Source organism: Nyctibius grandis, chromosome 1, assembly GCF_013368605.1.
Source record: "Nyctibius grandis isolate bNycGra1 chromosome 1, bNycGra1.pri, whole genome shotgun sequence".
In the NCBI taxonomy this organism is placed as follows: Eukaryota; Metazoa; Chordata; class Aves; order Nyctibiiformes; family Nyctibiidae; genus Nyctibius; species Nyctibius grandis.
The window spans coordinates 59,935,407-59,952,172 of NC_090658.1; the positions used below are offsets into that span (position 1 = coordinate 59,935,407).

The window sequence follows — 16,766 nt, forward strand, 5'->3', positions numbered from 1 at the left end:
CAAAAAATTACAGCAGACATGCCATTTGCATATATAAACCTTACTAATCTACATACCCAAAAACCAGCACAATTTTTACTTTGAAAGACTAAAATTAAAACAATACACACATTTAGGCTGCACACAAAAAATCAGATATTTATGAACACTGGAGTACTTAGATGGAAATTCAGTTTTCAGACTGATGTGCAAATTCCTTTTTGGTTTTTTGTTTGTTTTTTTCTTTTTTTTAAAGCAAGTGAGATGCTGGTAGAAGCCATACTGAGATGCTGGTTAGACACCACATCGCTTTCATAAATACAAAGCAAAAAGTCTTCCAGCCTCTACATTATGATATGTTTCATGCAATGGCAACAGAAATAAACTGTTAGGTCTGAAAGGACTGTGGAGTAAGTCAACCTAATATCAACTGATCTAGAATTAATACTACTACATAGCAGATCAATTTGGCCTTCTTTGAGACTGTAACTATTGAGACAAAGTAAAATCTAAATTTGCTCTTGGACTTGCTGTGACAGAACTCAAATGATGCCTTTTTTTACACACAAGACTGGCAGGAATACATTAATAATCCTGATATCAAGTCTCATTCAAAAAAGCCAGTCACTTTCCATGGTTTTCACAAATACTCCCTGTGTTTTAAGTGTTTAATCACAACTGGAAATAATGCTAACCTTCCATTTTTCCTTATTTCAAGGAAGGTGTCTTTTTCAAAAATTATTTTTAATAAAAAGTGCAAAGGAAATAACTATGAGTGTATTTTTTAAGATAATTGAAAGGTAAGGAAAAACAGACTGATGAAATGGTGCATGAATGACTGTGAGATAAGAAAGATATTTAAAAACATAAGAGTGCTCTGGAATCTATTCATGTCAAAGAAATCAGACTTCAGAAAAGAACAGATTAAGTATCTCAAGGAAATACATCCCTCCATAAGAAATACAAAAAAAAAAAAGTGTGCTGTGAAAGGATCAGAGTAGATGATTAACTCAACATTAAAATTCTTAATTTACAGCCACACAAACTAAAAACTGAACCAACTCTTCCCTCTCTTTTTAAAGCCAACTAAGATTGGTTTTGCACTTTTAATCAAAAGGTTGCATGTAAACCAATTTTTGTTCAATTAGCATCTGTAAAATTTTGGGGAAACACTAACATCTTACCTCTGCAACCTCCTTCTGAAAAGTCAACGTCATCTGCGTCCTGCCATAAATAAAAGGTCCATCCTTTTTGGAAATATTTTCAAGCCATTTGATGATTAAAGGAGTTGAAACACTGAAGGGCAGATTCCCAATGATATGTATATCTGGTGGCTCTGTTAACATTTGATGGAAGAAAAACAACTGTCAAAAAGTTTTGGATAAGATTTTGCCATGAAAGAACACGTAAGAAAGACACATGCATATCAACCCAGACTTAAAATATGAAAACAATTTTGTGCCACGCCAAAATTATGCCTTTCCATTTTTACTTGTCTTACACTGACAAAACTGTGTTACTATTCTCAGTAATTAGTTGGAAAAAAAGTGGTTAGGTTTGGTTCTCATTTACATCTGAATAAATCAGTCGCTTTCAGCTGATTTTCAGCTGATCAGTTGCTTTCAGTTGAGCTACTTCAGAATAGCAAAAATGTTAACAACAGCAAAACTACAACAGTGTTTCCATGATTTTAAACTATGACTATTAGGTACAGAGTAAAGAGCCACACTCATCCTTCTGTCCAACACGTTCCTCCCAGAAGTGTTTTACTAAGCCTTCATAATCCCCAAAACAATCACCTAGCTCAGCCTGGAAAGAGCTCTTCTGTATAGCGTCCTCTGAAATCAAAAGGTCTTAGAGCAAGTTCAAGACTTAGCCATAAGAAGTGATATGTATTGTTCAATTATGTATCATATCAGTATATCAGCATATACGCGTTGTACAACACAAAGCAGGCATTTCATTATCAGGGATCCTTATGTCTAAGCAGGAGTGCAATAGAAGCGGACAAAACAAAAGCAAGTGTGTTGTTTCTTAGATACTACAGCATTTAATACCATGAGTAAGAGATGATAATATCAAATTCAAGCTGGTTTTCTGGCACACTTTACCTATTATGCACTTTTTAGGCTGTGCTATTTCTAGCATATTTGTGATATTACGCATATATCAGAGATGGCTAAGATGCCAGATTTTCATATGGCAACGATACCGAAAAAGTGTATTTTACCTCTAATTAGTTAGCTCCGAAGACAACAATGACTTACATGTACGTTCAAGAAAGGTAAATTTTTAAAAAACTGTACTACACCTTCATTTATGCATTTGCTCACAGTTTTGTTTTGTGAAGTGCTTCCCTTTTGCAATGAGGCAAATATGGCATGGAATTTTTCAATGTGAATATGATGTGGCATGGTCTTTTATGTCCTAAGTCAGAAAGCAGTTTACTGTTCTTCAGGCACTGCAGACAGTGACTCTACCTTAAATTAAGAAATTTGGAAAAGGGGCCTGGGAGGTCATCTCTGATTTATCTAATAATATTACATGTTTTAAAAGGGAGGTGAAATAGAGTCCTATGAGAATCTCAAATATGAAAAAAAAAAAAAACCAACAAAATCTCCCATTAGATTTTACTTTTGCCAAAGATATCCAGCTGAAACCAAAGCGATGAGAAAAATAAATTTTTGAGGACAAATTTCCTGAAAGTTTCAAAGCAAGTTACAGAAATTTCTTCAGTGGAACGACATCAGTGGTGGCTTCTGGCTTCTTCAAAAAGAGGATGAAGCTGGGAAGAAAGTATACTATTTGATTTGCTTTCATACTTTCCAAGAGTCATTATAGTACAGTCGAGACACCCTAAGGGTAATAACTGCAAATCTCCTCAGTGTTGACTAAGGGGAATGTCACACAAATTTCACTGTTTTGTCTTAGAAGAGGAAGAAGATTCTCTGTTTCCTTCCAGAACGCAAGAAAACTAGCTCGTTTTTCTCTTCTTACCTTCAAAATGTACCAGAAGAGAGGAACACCTTCACCGAGTGAACTCCAACTGTATCACCACACTTAAGACTAACTCAGAAGCTTTAAAAATGAAATAAACCAAATCCAAATACTAACCGTCCTCCCAGTTCTTTTTTAAGTGCTTTGGAAAAGCCTTCTCCATCTTATATGTCAGGATATCTCCATGAACAACGCACACTTTTCCCGGAGCTGCTTCGGATAACATCTGTTTGTAAGCAAGTAAGCAGAATTCTCAGCGAGTATTAACCAAACTGATTTCCAGTTTCAGCCACAGCAGGAATGAAACCATTGCTATGTATTCATCTTCAATATACAAAAAAGCACAATAGCAGTTAAAACTGAGCACACTACTAGTAAATATTTACTTTCAAAAAGCAAAGACTAACAAAAAAAGTTTAATGTATGATTCTGTAAACACTTTCTATTCACAGCTGTAGAATTCCTAATAGGGAATTTAAACCTGAAAAGACTGCTAAGAGTCTCTTCAACAACGATGATTAACAAACCCCGGGCCACTAACAGGACCCCACCTGATTTAAGTAATAACGCAAGCAGCAGGTTTTGAAAAGTTTTTAGATCTATCACCTATGGAAACAAGGCTCAAGTTGTTTATTCTGTCTTCCCAGCAGCTGTAGGGTCTAGTATCCAATTTTAGCCATACGTGATACAAGGCTGGAGAAATATTCAGTCATTTTTATTTTACATAAAAAAGAGGGAAAAGATTCTCTTAATACTCCCTGTAGTAGTCTGAACTCACACTGCCAGAAACCAAGGAGTTCCCAAAAATGAGTGAGTACCAGTAGCAGTAGAGAAAATCTCAAAAATTTGTATCTTTTTAGACATTAAAAAATCCACTTTGTTGTCAATTTCTCCATCCCACTTCTGCAGCTTATCTAGTATTTAATAAAGGCTGAAATGCAAACTCAGAACCAGCTGTAGTTTGATAACCAGTTCTTTCATTTCTGGTGTCAGTTTACACAATCAAAATTAGTTAAGTTTTTTAGTGTTGTACTATTCTTTTCTTTTACAGTATGAAACTATGCACAAACAGCACAATTCAAAAGCAAAGTCAACGTTTACAAAGATGACATTTGGGGATATGTACTCTTCCTAAGTCAGAATAATGAAAAATGGTTTAAAGAACAATTATGATTTTGCACAGCAATCCAAATCCATAAACAGTTAAGTGCTGGTGGCTTAACTGCCGAAATAAACTGCTCACCATTGTTACTTCCATCTCCAAGCTGAATCATGTTTATATGCTCAGGGGCACAAACAGCTCTTACAGGTCTCTGAGCCAAAGGAAAGTGCTGCTTTCTCATACTGTTCACAAAATGTTTGCATGAAATTTTTAGAGAAAAAGGTTTTTTTTTATCATTAAAACAGCTACATTTTGTGTAGAGTACTAAAAAAAAAAAAAAGCTTAACTAAAACCTAAGTGATCCTACATGTTTTCAGTGCAATTATTTCCAAATAGAAAAAATAAATCTAAACTCCAAACCACTTAACAGATTTTTCAGCATTACACTAGCAATTATATGGCATACAAATTCACTCATCTGCTGTGATTTGTCAGTTCTTTCTTTGAAGCTGTTATAAATGCTGTAGCAGGATGAAAGTTAATGTAAGATCAATAAAATCAGAAAATAGCACAAGAGGAAGCAGACAGATGCCTACACAATAATGGATTATTAACATGTTACAATGTTTTTTAATGATAGTTTTTATGTCAAGAGGAGTTTGGGGTTTTTTGAGTATCACACTTAACATAACTGAGAACTGGATTTAATTTGTGAGCAGAAAATCACAGTTGTATATTTCTAATTTGAAATAAAGGCTCAGAAACCCAGTGAAACTTTCTTCATTTTAAGGCCAATGTGTGCAGCTAACACAGTTCCAGGAGCTCTTGTGCACCAAGCACACGAGCCAAGTGAATCTCCATCATACAGATCCTCTTGTTCTTCACATACAATCAAAAAGGCATAAAGAAAACATAAAGGGCACGAAGAAAACATAAAGGGCATAGTTTAAAAAATGAAATGGTATTCCTGGAAGAAGTCTATATTCAATCCATTCTCTAGCTGAGCGCGCCTTTTCTCGCCTCATAAATCTTTCCAGCCTAACAACTATTAGGGCATATGTCATAGGGAGGTTGTGATTCTTTAACAGCGAGACAGAACTGACAGATTCTCAGCTTGTGTAAACTGTTACTCTGTACACATATGTTCTTCACTATATTTCAGTTTTGCAGTAAAGCGGATCCCAACTTCAGTTTTGTGGTAGTGACCACAGCCTGAAAAAGTTAATGAAAAACACTGTACGCTTTACATCAGTGATTTTGTAAGTATCTAAAGAGACATTTTTAAGTAATAGTCCCTAATTGTTAATCTCTGACATTTTCTGTTATTCAAATCTCAGCCCTTGGTTTTGATAGAGCTTGTAATGGGAAACCAGAAAAAAAAATAGGTATTACAAGCCACATTATCACAAAAGAAAGATTCATTCTGTTATGTATCATCTTATTTGGAGGGAAAAAAACAATACCAAATTTAACACTAATTGATGCAACATATTTCTTGTTCATTCACATCCACTGTTACTGAGTTACAGCATCTTTATATTCAATAACCTAATTCAGAAATATTTATTTCTACTGTGAGGAGGTGACTAATTAAAAATAATGACTAACGTTAATTCACTTCAATAGTAAAGATAATTACATACCAAAAGCTCATTATAGACCCTGAAAAGTATACTTTTATTCAGAAAAATCTGTCATAGTGGCTGTGTTTTGGAAGACCAGGAAAATTGTCTACATACTTTAAAAACTCTGTTAACTACAGTATCATTTAATCTCAAATTCTCTCCAACCCCAAAACAGTTCTTAAAATCTAAAACAAAAATGCACATTTGCCACCACTCAAGAAGTGCAAATATAAAGTTTTCATACTTTGTAAGGTAAAGATGGCATACTGTAAATGGCTAACCCTACAAAGGCAGAGTTACATGCATATTCAGGTTTAAGGATATACGCAGTTTCATTCATATCTTACATTATTACTGTCCCACAAAGAGATGGTATCAGTTCTCAAGTGAAGTACTATTTATTTTCACTGCTGATTTACTACAGAAGACAGAGCAATATAAGGAAAGCTCTTTGAATTGCTATGATTTGAGGTTGTAGAGGCACAAGAAAACAGTCAAATCTAAAGGGATTTGGGGCTCTGTTTTTCTTGCTAGATTTATGCAGCCAAATTCCATAAACACAGAAACTTAATAACAACACAAGTGATGGTACTTGAAAAATGCCACAATGACTTGTGAACTTATACCAACTTTAAAAGAAAGGAACAAAAGTTTAAGACACTTTTTTTTTTGAAAATGTAAAATAAATGCTTGCTTTATTCTTCTACCTTTGGAGGTTAATCCACATTGAACTGGAGATACACGTTCACAATCTTATAAGCTTTAAAGCAGAATTATTAGGATTAAAATGAAAAATAAGACCAAAGGACATTAGGTTCGGCCTTCAAACTACTATTTCACCTGCATGGAGAGATCTTTAAAGCACCTGAAACATCTCAACCTGAAAAAAACAGGCAGGCCTCAGCCTTAATTCTGTTGCAGCATCAGGTCCTGAAGAGACAATGGGTATTTAATGAAAAGACGTATGAGAAAGCAGGAGCAATTAATTGCTATACTGTGAATTTTCATCTTCCAGCAAATGATAGCTCTGATTTAAGCCAAAGAAGCAAACCTATTTTCAGTGCTGAGATCTCAACTTGGAACCTTTCTATGTTCTTAAAATGTTCTTATTCAATGTTGTGGATACATTTATATAAACTATTCTCCAGATGGTACCTGCAATCCTGGAATAAATCGAGTATCTTTTTCAATTAAGAGGAGTTGTTCAACACCAGCACTGAGAATGGATCTGGTAATTCCTCCTGGCCCAGGGCCCACTTCACAAACATAGGCATTTTTCAGCTTGCCAGCTTGTCTCACTATCTTGTCTGCAAGACACAAAGAACATACTAAGCCTTTATTCTCCAAAAGATCCAGCTCACTAAGATAAACTCATTGTTTATTGTTAAAGCACAAGTGTGCTTATCTCAGAACAGACACAAACAGTGACACATCCCAGTTAAATGATCACACGCCTGCTAGACTGCACAGAATTCAGATTTGTTTCACAGAAGATACGGTCAACTATTTAAAAAAAAGAGTATTTTCAGCTTAATGTCTTTAATATACATTGTTGCTCATTACAGAATCAAATAAAAAGAGTATTATTTCTCATCTGTAAACTAGCAGTACTAATCTCCTGCTGCAAGTAAGCACTTGTGTTCAACATTCTGAGGTCTCACTAGTTATCCTTATAAAGGTATTTCACTACAGTACCTCTGTTTCAAGGAAACTGAAGAAGCAGAAAAGATATAGTGAAGCTCTACTAAGATTACAGTATGTATAGAGCAATTTTATGAGGGACGAGCTGGAGTGAAGTAAGAGTTGGAATATAGGCAACTGGTAGTTATAGGAAGTAGGGAAGTTGAAAAAAGAGGAAAAATACCTGTACATAAATGGAAGGATACAACATTGGAAGGCACTACGGCCAGGAAAGAAAACAGATTAAGAGTTGAAAAGAGGATTAAAAACATAGCTAATGAAACAAAGACATCCTTAGGAAGCGTGGAGAGAGGGGTGCTGAGAGAAATTATGCTGCTTACTCCATAACTTCTTAAGTATGCAATGAAAATAAGAAATATCTGAAGACTTGTCTACTTGTAAGGTTTTACTAAATGCATGCAGACATTTTTATTCCAAGGTAAGAGTCTAGTTATTCAGGAAGTAGAACTGAGTTTCATGTTCACATCCTAAATCTTTATCAACCTGAATCTTCAAATGTAAACCAATCATCAGCTACATGAAGCTGGCACTGCATTTCTTACTGTAAAACCCAGCCACCACTAGGACGGTAAAGAAACTCACCACTAAAGACTGAACAGTGCCAGCTTTGTCACCCATTGCTGACATGAACCTGGAGAAAAATGAATTCTTCACAGCAATGTAACTGGTTCAAAAAAGCTACAACATTTCTTATAAACTGAGACAAATGATGTTCCTAACCACAGCGTATAGTAAATTAAACTGCACAATGAGTTATAGTACTTTCTATGTTACATAATAATCTGAAAAAAATACTCATTTTTGAATCAAACTTATAAATTATAATAGTACCTGGATGGTAAGAGTACTACTAAGGCTTCAATTTTTGCATTTCAATCAATAACCCATATTTTATACAGGAATATAGTTTCTACCTAGAAATTACTCTATAATTTATAAAGAAACACATTTTCTAGGTATTTACGAGTAAAATCAATTTGTCTAAGCTAAAACTACTTTTAAAAGAAGCCTTTAAAGGTTTATCATTGAGCTGCCATTAGTTTGACAGATGTCATCATGCAAACATCATCTCCTTAGCTAAAATCTGGATTCTGAAGAAAATTGGGATAAATGTTTTATAGTAGCTAAAAATAGTAGAATAAGATATTTAACCTGTCAATTGCAAATCCAGCAGAAAGTTCTGGGAAAGTTGTTTCTGTGCTTTAAGACGAAAGAGTTTAATAATCTCTCCAATAGTTGGCAGGGGAGGCAGATGGAAAGCTGCCACCTTTCCTGGAACAGCCATAAGACAAAACTCTTGGTCCTTCCTCCTACAGAGACAGTGAAAAGATTATTCTAAGATATGTAATAAATTCTAATATACTTAATATTAAAAATGCTACTAGGTTTACAAACCAAGACACGATTTACAAATCATTATACAAGTGCTAAAGTTTAAACATCACTATTTTGACTGTTGTATCCAGTGCTTATGCTCAGCATGTATTTGTGGGATTTGGGCAAGTCTCATTTTGTAGCTTTGCCAAAACATCGGGTAAAGCAAAACCCTCTCACAATTGTTCAACGTCAGTCTTTCATTGCCTCAGAAAAGAATCATTAAGGATATTCTGCTTGAATTCATGGCATCGCATAAAGCCAGAATATACTTAATTAAAAGTGTCCCTGAAGAGGAATTAAAAGATTTATTACTCATCACCTGCTTTTCTAAGCAGATATAAAGATAGGAATCCCAAGTGTAAACAATGGCATTAGCTAATTAAAAAAAAAAACACCACATTCTTTTAACTTTCAGCATGACAGGGCAGAGTGCTTCGCCTCTCTGCTGGCACCCGCCAGCCCCGGCCTCAGCATCACAGACCTCGGGGCCGGCAAGTTTCCGCACCATGCGCTCACTGCTCGGTAGCGGGGGCTGCCACACGCCACTGCCTCCTGAAGGACCGCCCAGCACGCCCCGGCCTGCCTCAGGAGAGGCCGCCTTCGGCACTGCCCGTTTTAGCGGCCTCATGACAGGGACTGATGAGGGCAAAGCCGTGGGGTGGGGAGAGCAGCGGGCAGGAGGCGGAGGCGAGCGACCAGCACAGACACCATTGACAGCCGCTACTGGGCCGGGGGCAGAGCACGGCCCCTGCCACGGGGAGCACCGCCACAGGCGGCAACGCAGCTTGAGCCGCTCCTCTCGCTGAGACGGCCAGGGCAGCCCAGCCACCCCTCAAGGCAGGGGACCGAGCCCACCGCCCTGCCCCGGCCTCTCCCTCCCGTAACGGCCCCCGCGCCCGGCAGCGCTCTGGCCCCGCCCGCCGCGGGGCGGGGGCTCGGGGACGCCCCGCCCTATGCCCCCCCCACCGGCCGATCGCACACCCCCTTCCCCTCCCCCGAGGAGCAGTGACGGTAGCCGGCTGCGCAGGCGCAAAACCGGTCAGCGTGGCTGGGGAAGCGGGGGCGCGCACGGTCCAGGGGAAGAGCGGAGCCGCCGCACGGGCCAGGCCGGGCCGGGCCGGGCCGGGGCGGAGGCGCCGTGCGGCCGCACGCACTTCTCCTCCCTCTGCTTTTGCGAAAAGGGAACCTCCGCGCAGCGCTGCCGCAGCGCCCCCGTACCTCACGGTGTCGCGAGGGAGCTCACCCGGAAAAGGAAGTGCATCGCCTCTGCCTTGACCTTCCCCTAAAGGCGCATGCGCCTGTTTAGCGCCGTGATTGGCTCTGTGTCCGGGGGAGGGGCACGCATGCGCCCCAGGGCGGGTAGGCGCCCAGCCGCCGGTGCGCGCGCGCATGCGCGGTGGGCAGGCGGGGGCGGTGTTCTATCAGGGGTTGGAGGTCGTTGTTCCTCCGTGGGGTTCTGCGTCTTGGCCGAGCAGTTCTGCCAGCTCGGGGCGGCCCCGGCGGCCTTGCCGCGCACACGGGACAAACCTTTCAGAAACCCTTCGTTTGCCTGCTGCTCCCGTGACTGCCAGGGAGGGCTCCTGCTGCGTCGAGGCGAGAGGCCGCAGAGCAAGGCCCCATTGGAGCAGTAGGCTCTACTGGCCGGGATGGGATGAAGTGGTGGGCCTGAAGTGGCAGTGACTCTGTGTGTGCGTCACCACGGCAAAGATGACTCTCAGCAATAAAAAAAAACCGGCAGTCATCATTGTATGTTAAAGTGTAGTTTATCCATCTCTGTGGTAACTTGATTTGTTTGACGCCCTTTCAGACAGGTAAAACTGCAGGGTCTAGGAACAGGCATGTGGGTGTTGACGGTATGTTTTCAAACTACGTGAGGTCAAACAGGAATGCACGTTCACAGATTTGCACATCAGTCTGGAATTGAATTGGACTTCTATATTTACAATGGAGGTTTGGTGTTTTTTTTTTTAATTTGAGCCAATTGCTAGGTCATTTTTCAGCTAGCCTGGCTGCTGCACAAATGTCTGGCTATGCTCTTTTTCGTGTATCTAGAGATTAATTTTAGAGTGTGATCAGAAGCTGTAGTTCTTTTCATTTCCTCTTAAAATATGAGTGCTTCTATGTGTATCTAAGTTTTTCCAAGTGGAGCCATAGAGTACATATCTTGATCTGACTGGAAAATTAGCATTGAAGAAACAGGTTTAATGATAGTGTTCTTATGAGTAATTACATTATATAAACTGAGCAATTGCATGTTGCAACAGAATTTTAGTTACAATATACTGTACCAACATATAAGTGTATGTTCATATATATGTGCACGTATATTTATGTCTATATTCTTAAAACTTTGTCCAGTTTTGCTCATCCTAAAATTCACTGGTAGTGTCAGAAGCCATTTTGGCAGAGTATTTCTGCAATATCTTGTCACAGTGGATTAAGGAAGTTCCCTTCTCCACAGCACTTTTGAACAATTGCTGGATTTTAAGATTCTTTTTCAATTTTGCCTTTATAATTGTGTGCTTGATGATTATTATGACAGTGCAAGTAAATGCTAAGAAGATGTTTCCAGAAAGCTAAACAGTTACTAAAAAAACACAGATAATCAAGGATATTCTTAGGCAGATGTAAGAAAATGAAGACATTAAAGGATTTGCAAAAAGTAATTCCTCACTCAGGGTAAAGACTGAGTGTAATTCTAAATAGCTTTGTGCATTAGACATAGTTTCTGCATCAATAGCCTGTTCTAGCTAAATAACAACACCAAATGCAGTAATGTGTTTTAGTGTTGTCCCGTGAAGAATTAAGTGGAAGAAGGTTGATACGCAGTATCTGCATCAATCTCTCTTTACAGGTGTGGATTCAGTCATGTTCTGAGATAATCAAGTTTATCACAGTTGAAACCTATGCATGTGAGATAAATAATACATGTGTGAACATTAGTGGAGTCAACAGGAAAGATAATCTAATGAGAAGGGGCCACATTTAAAGAAAAATGAAAATGGATCTAATTATGCAGTCATTAAAAACATAGGGAACTTTGCAATTAGTGTCAGTAAGAAAAAGAGCTGGCCTAGGGTTTATTGTTTACATACAGTGGAATATTGGAATAAAATGCCATGGTCCTAATCTTACCTGAAACACTGGAATTTTGACTTTGTGAGGTATAAATATATTTGACTTAATACATATTATTTGAATTCAAAGTAGTTATAAATGAAATATAAAATGTAAGCTCCACCTGTTGGTGAAAATGTGGGATTTCAAATGATACTTGTTACTTCACCCAATTCCAAAAGGGCTTTACAAGAAAACAATATAATGGTGATTTTTCTACTTAAAATCTGAAGAAATTGGAAGGAATATTGACTTAGGAGGAGCAAGTGTGAAAATGGCATGGCATGAACCAGCTTTATGACCAGCTGAGGCATGCAGGCTATTTTAACTCTAAAGCAAAAAAGATGCTGGTTTAATGTTTTTTCACAGTACATTAAAAATATTATGTCAGAGCATTGTTTTAATAATGCATTTCATACTTGCCTGTCATTGAGGCTGAGCTTTTTCACCTCACAACCTCAAGTCTACTCAGTCTTTGTATACAAATATTGTTCTATCATAGTTAAGGTATGAGCTCTTTCTTGATTAGATGCACATGCAGAAGTTTCCAGGTTATTTTGTGTGGCCGTAATTCTTACTGTAATAATAACAAGGTATAATAGATACTTAAAGGAAATACAGCAATCTGTGCTAATAGGTCTGCTTGTAGGAAAATTTTTGGATGAAAAATCACTTGCTAAAATAATAATTCCAGTTTATAGTTGAAATGTTTTCCAGAATTCTAAAGTTGCTGTAGGGGTGGGGTAGGAGAGACAAGGTGGCCCCTGAAAGTCATGAAGGGAAAGTGGATGAGTTAAGCCTTAAGTCGTCACATCATCTGGTCATTTCTAGAAGATGTCTCCAACTAAGTCTTACATATTCTGCAAGAGGAAAAGTGAGCCTTCCCAGCTTTCACTTGCTTGTCTCAGCCCTTCCGTTCCTCTGCAAGTTACGTAGAGCCTACAGGAACAGCACTTCCTTCTTATGGTCCTAACAAATTTCACAGAAGAATTGTGAGAAAAAGAAACTGGAAGGAATGTTTCCACTTCTGTGAATGTCAGAAGAAGAATAAGCTACTGGAAGATCTTCCACATTACTCTAGCTATCGTGTCACAACTCAAGCTCTGCCCTTGGTAAGAAGGTGGTCTTGTAATGGCCTGCATGCTGTATGTGAAAGGGTTGTTTTCCAGAGTTCACTGTCCAGAGAAAAACCTAGAGGAGTCATTGTGGTGTCACGGACAAGGCAGTGACCCATAAATGGGAAGATAAAGATTTTGTTCCCAGCTGTTCCAGTGATCTGCTGTGCGATCATTGGGAGATACCGTGCGTGCCTCTGTACGATCACTGCCTTAGAGCTGTCGTAATCTGCTTTGAATGTAAGGCCTTTGGTGACAGGACTGACTTTCTGGTATTTGTGTAACAACACGGGGTTATGAGCACCACGGTCAGGACAGTCCTTAAGTATGTATAAAGCAGCTGAAATATGGAGAGCACTACCATAATATGCAATAATAAAGCTTTCATGACCCCTCAAGTTAGACTTTGGGCAACTACATTTTTATGCTGGAGCTCGGCCCAAGAATCTATTAAAGCAGTTTTTAATCTGTTTTCTTTCCTTCCTCCAAGGTGAGAGCAGTTGACAAAAAGATAAAATAATACAGAATTTTGGAATGCTGGTGAAATACTTTATTTTGAGAATGGCAAGAATCCACCATCTGACTTATTTCATCATTCAGTTGTGTCTTGACCTTAGAGACAGAGCCTGCTAACTTTGAAACCAATGAAACATTCAGCACGTTTTCCACAGATCAGATAGATGCCAGGGAAAGATAAACTGGGCATCTGAAGCAGCTCAGATTCAGGTCCTGAGATCAGTTCTGCAGAGACACCTCTGTGGGATCACTTGGATTTCTTTTCTTGACTGCAGGTTCAGTTCAAGTTCACCTGCCAGCATTGCAAGGGTTGAAACCAGTTGCAGTCATAATTACGAAAAAGCATGTGCACCAGTGGAAAGTTTCCACAGTAATTGTGGAGTTTCAGTGGCAATTTCAGTTTTTAATTTTACAGACTTGCTGAGCTCATTCATAAATACTAATTATTTTTTGGTTCTATGTTTAGGTTGTTACAACTTAAAAATAGCCCCCTCTAAAAGGAAGTACAATATCACTGACCTAAAATGATTGTGTTGCGTGGGATTATTGTTACTAGTTTTATGTTATGGCATCGTGTTGTAGAAAACTGGGTTTGCACCATGTTCTTGAAATGCCACACTCCATTTGAATTCTGAGACAGAAAAATCTATTTGACAATTGTTTTACATCAACTTAAGGTAAATAAGATGACAAATTGTAAATGGCCAGATTGCATTGAAAAATGGTAAGGAAATGTAACACCCAAAAGAGGTTAGATACGGAACATCTTTTATTGTCCACCCTGCTGGAAGTATTTTCATACCACAAGGCCTCTGTTCTTCAGCTTGTTCTCAAAGTCACTGTTTTGTATTGTTTGTTAAAATAAAATGTTTATTATTTCTATTGCACTACCTCATAAGGATACTAAATGGATTTTAGGAGCCCATTGCACCAGGCACTGTACAAATAACACAGTGACTGCCCTCCCTCAGGAAAACTTCTGTGACCAGATAAAATGCTGAAGAAAATAAATTAGCAAATGGGAAAAAGTTTAGGTAAGGTAACAGCAGAGATGTACATTTGCATAGTCACAGTAATTTTAGAAGCCACAGGCTGCAAAAAAAAGTGCAAAACTGTCATGAAACATCTTCAGAATTAACTCTGTAGAGGATCTGTAGGATGGTTTCTTGCTTTTTGATGGTGGAGGCAATGCATTTTAGAATACTTTTTTTGAACTAAATATCTGCTCAGTGCAACGGTTACGTTCAATGTGAAATAAAACAGACTATTACTACATCCATGTCTTCCCCTAGAGCAAAACAATCCAGTTGTGGGGAAAATCTTCCTACTTTTGTCAGTCTACCACTGTGGATTCATCAGGCCACATTATGATCAAGAACAGTATTTTCCTTGTTACCACTTCAATAATGTTGTGTAGCAAAAGCTAAACACTGAAGGAACAAAGACTTCCCGTTAACAGAAAATCTGGCAGAAATTTCTGTCCAGACTGCCGAGTTCTTTCCTAACATAACTCAGGAAGTACAAAGATCCATGGCTTTCGGTATTGCCACAGCAGATGTCTAAAAATCATTATATTTATTTTAAAACATTAGAATTTCTTTTAATGCTTGATTCTTTTGATGTGTATTTTGATTTGTGAGGCATTTAATCTACTCAGGTCACATTGTCAAGCTCTAGCTGTAGCTGTCCACACTAGAACGTTTACTTTTAGTCGACAGTTTTGATTTCCACTTGACCATACCATTCTAGGTGCTAGGGCATTTAGAAGGAATATCAGCTAATGCAAAGTTCAGGGTAAAATTTTAGGAATGCCAGGAATTAGGAGAATCAAGACTACTCTCACCTATGTTATCTGCTGGCCTTTGTAGAAATGGGGATTTTCACACTGCAAGTAGGACCAAAAACACAAACCCAGACTCAGCACTGCAAGCAACTGCACCATTGTCACCCATTTATCATTGGGAATTTTACAGCATTGTGAAACTGTGGTGTTTTAGTGAGCTTGGTCTTGTTCACCCAACACCCAAGTCTCCATCCTGGAGGATGTTTCCGTGAGGGTAATAGTCGTTTGCGTCCTAATTAGGCTTTCTGGCAGAGTGTTTTCAAAATTAATGTTCCAGTTTTAAGCATTAAGTATCCCTAAGTTAAAGCTTTCTCACGACTTGCAACACCTCCCACAAAGAATTTCATTAAAAGGACAGCATACCATGACAAATGAAACGCAGACTTTTATACTCTAATTGTGTATCATGAAAAATGAATGCAAAATGACATCCTCTGAGAAGCACGTGGAATGTGTACTATTACACAGGTAGCAGTGTTCACCGCCACACTGTGTCACCAGCTATGCCTCCTTTGCAACAATCTGATTTATGGTCTTGTAAAACCCAGCCACGGACTGGGAGCAGCACAGAGCCTGTATGTTCCCCACGAGGGGAGATTGCAAAGCAGTTCTGTCCCTGGATTTTCCTTTCCTGCTGCCACATTTTCTGCGTGGCAGTTTACAAATGTATGTTTACCTCATCTGGACTTACTGAACAATGTGTTAGAGTTAGATGAGGTCCTTGGACTCCTCTTTCTGTGCTTCTGTCAGGCAAGTCAGTCTCTGCCTAATCCCTCAGAAATAAGCGGTACCCTTTATAAGTGCCTAATACCTGTGGTGGGTTATTTATTTTCTGAGATAAAAGTGATATTCAAAAAGAGTACAGAGAGGAAACCTTTTTGCTTAAGTTCTCTAGCTTCTGTCTTTCAAGCACAGAGGTGGGAGAGGGGTCTGTGAGCTTGAGCATGGACAGATTTCTGTCTTCAAAATGCTGTTTCCAGCATTTATAAAATGCAGAAGGCAGAAACTTCAGGTCATGAGTATTGGACCAAGCTCTCTGGCCACTGGGTGCCACTCTTGTTCCACGGCGAGTCAACTGCAGAGTCTAGCAAGGAACAAAAAGTTTACTGACTCCACTGTATGTCCTTAGGTCGAGTCAGGCTGCCAGAATATGAATGCTGTATATTTCACCTAGCAGAAATAAAAAGCAGAAGGTCAATGATAGATGCTTACAGTAAAACAGAAAGGAAGATTTAGCAAGCAAAATCCGAGCCGCAAAACCTGGAGGTTCAGGTTTACTGAATATAGCACATGAAAGGGTAGGTTGTTAATCATAGTTGCTATACTTTGTGGGAGCTCCTAAGTAGGCTGGGTCAGAATTTGTATTTTACTAAGAAAAGGGTAAGAGGACTGAT

The 16,766-nt window shown here is 38.8% G+C and overlaps 1 protein-coding gene across 2 annotated transcripts in view; it reads right to left on the minus strand.

The window, feature by feature from the left end:
- Positions 1 to 10,053, minus strand: part of TFB1M (transcription factor B1, mitochondrial) — a 30,201-nt gene extending 20,148 nt beyond the window's left edge. The window contains exons 1-5 of one of the 2 annotated variants that reach the window (XM_068406058.1): positions 10,025 to 10,053; positions 8,557 to 8,714; positions 6,859 to 7,010; positions 3,094 to 3,202; positions 1,164 to 1,315 (exon numbers count right to left, since the gene is read on the minus strand). In XM_068406058.1, coding sequence (XP_068262159.1) covers positions 1,164 to 1,315; positions 3,094 to 3,202; positions 6,859 to 7,010; positions 8,557 to 8,689 — 546 coding nt within the window. In that variant the 5' untranslated portion in view covers positions 8,690 to 8,714; positions 10,025 to 10,053. Of the gene's footprint in view, positions 1 to 1,163; positions 1,316 to 3,093; positions 3,203 to 6,858; positions 7,011 to 8,556; positions 8,715 to 9,999 lie in introns of both variants that reach the window. The other variant, XM_068406049.1, reaches the window with a different exon arrangement.
- Positions 10,054 to 16,766: the final 6,713 nt, after the last annotated feature.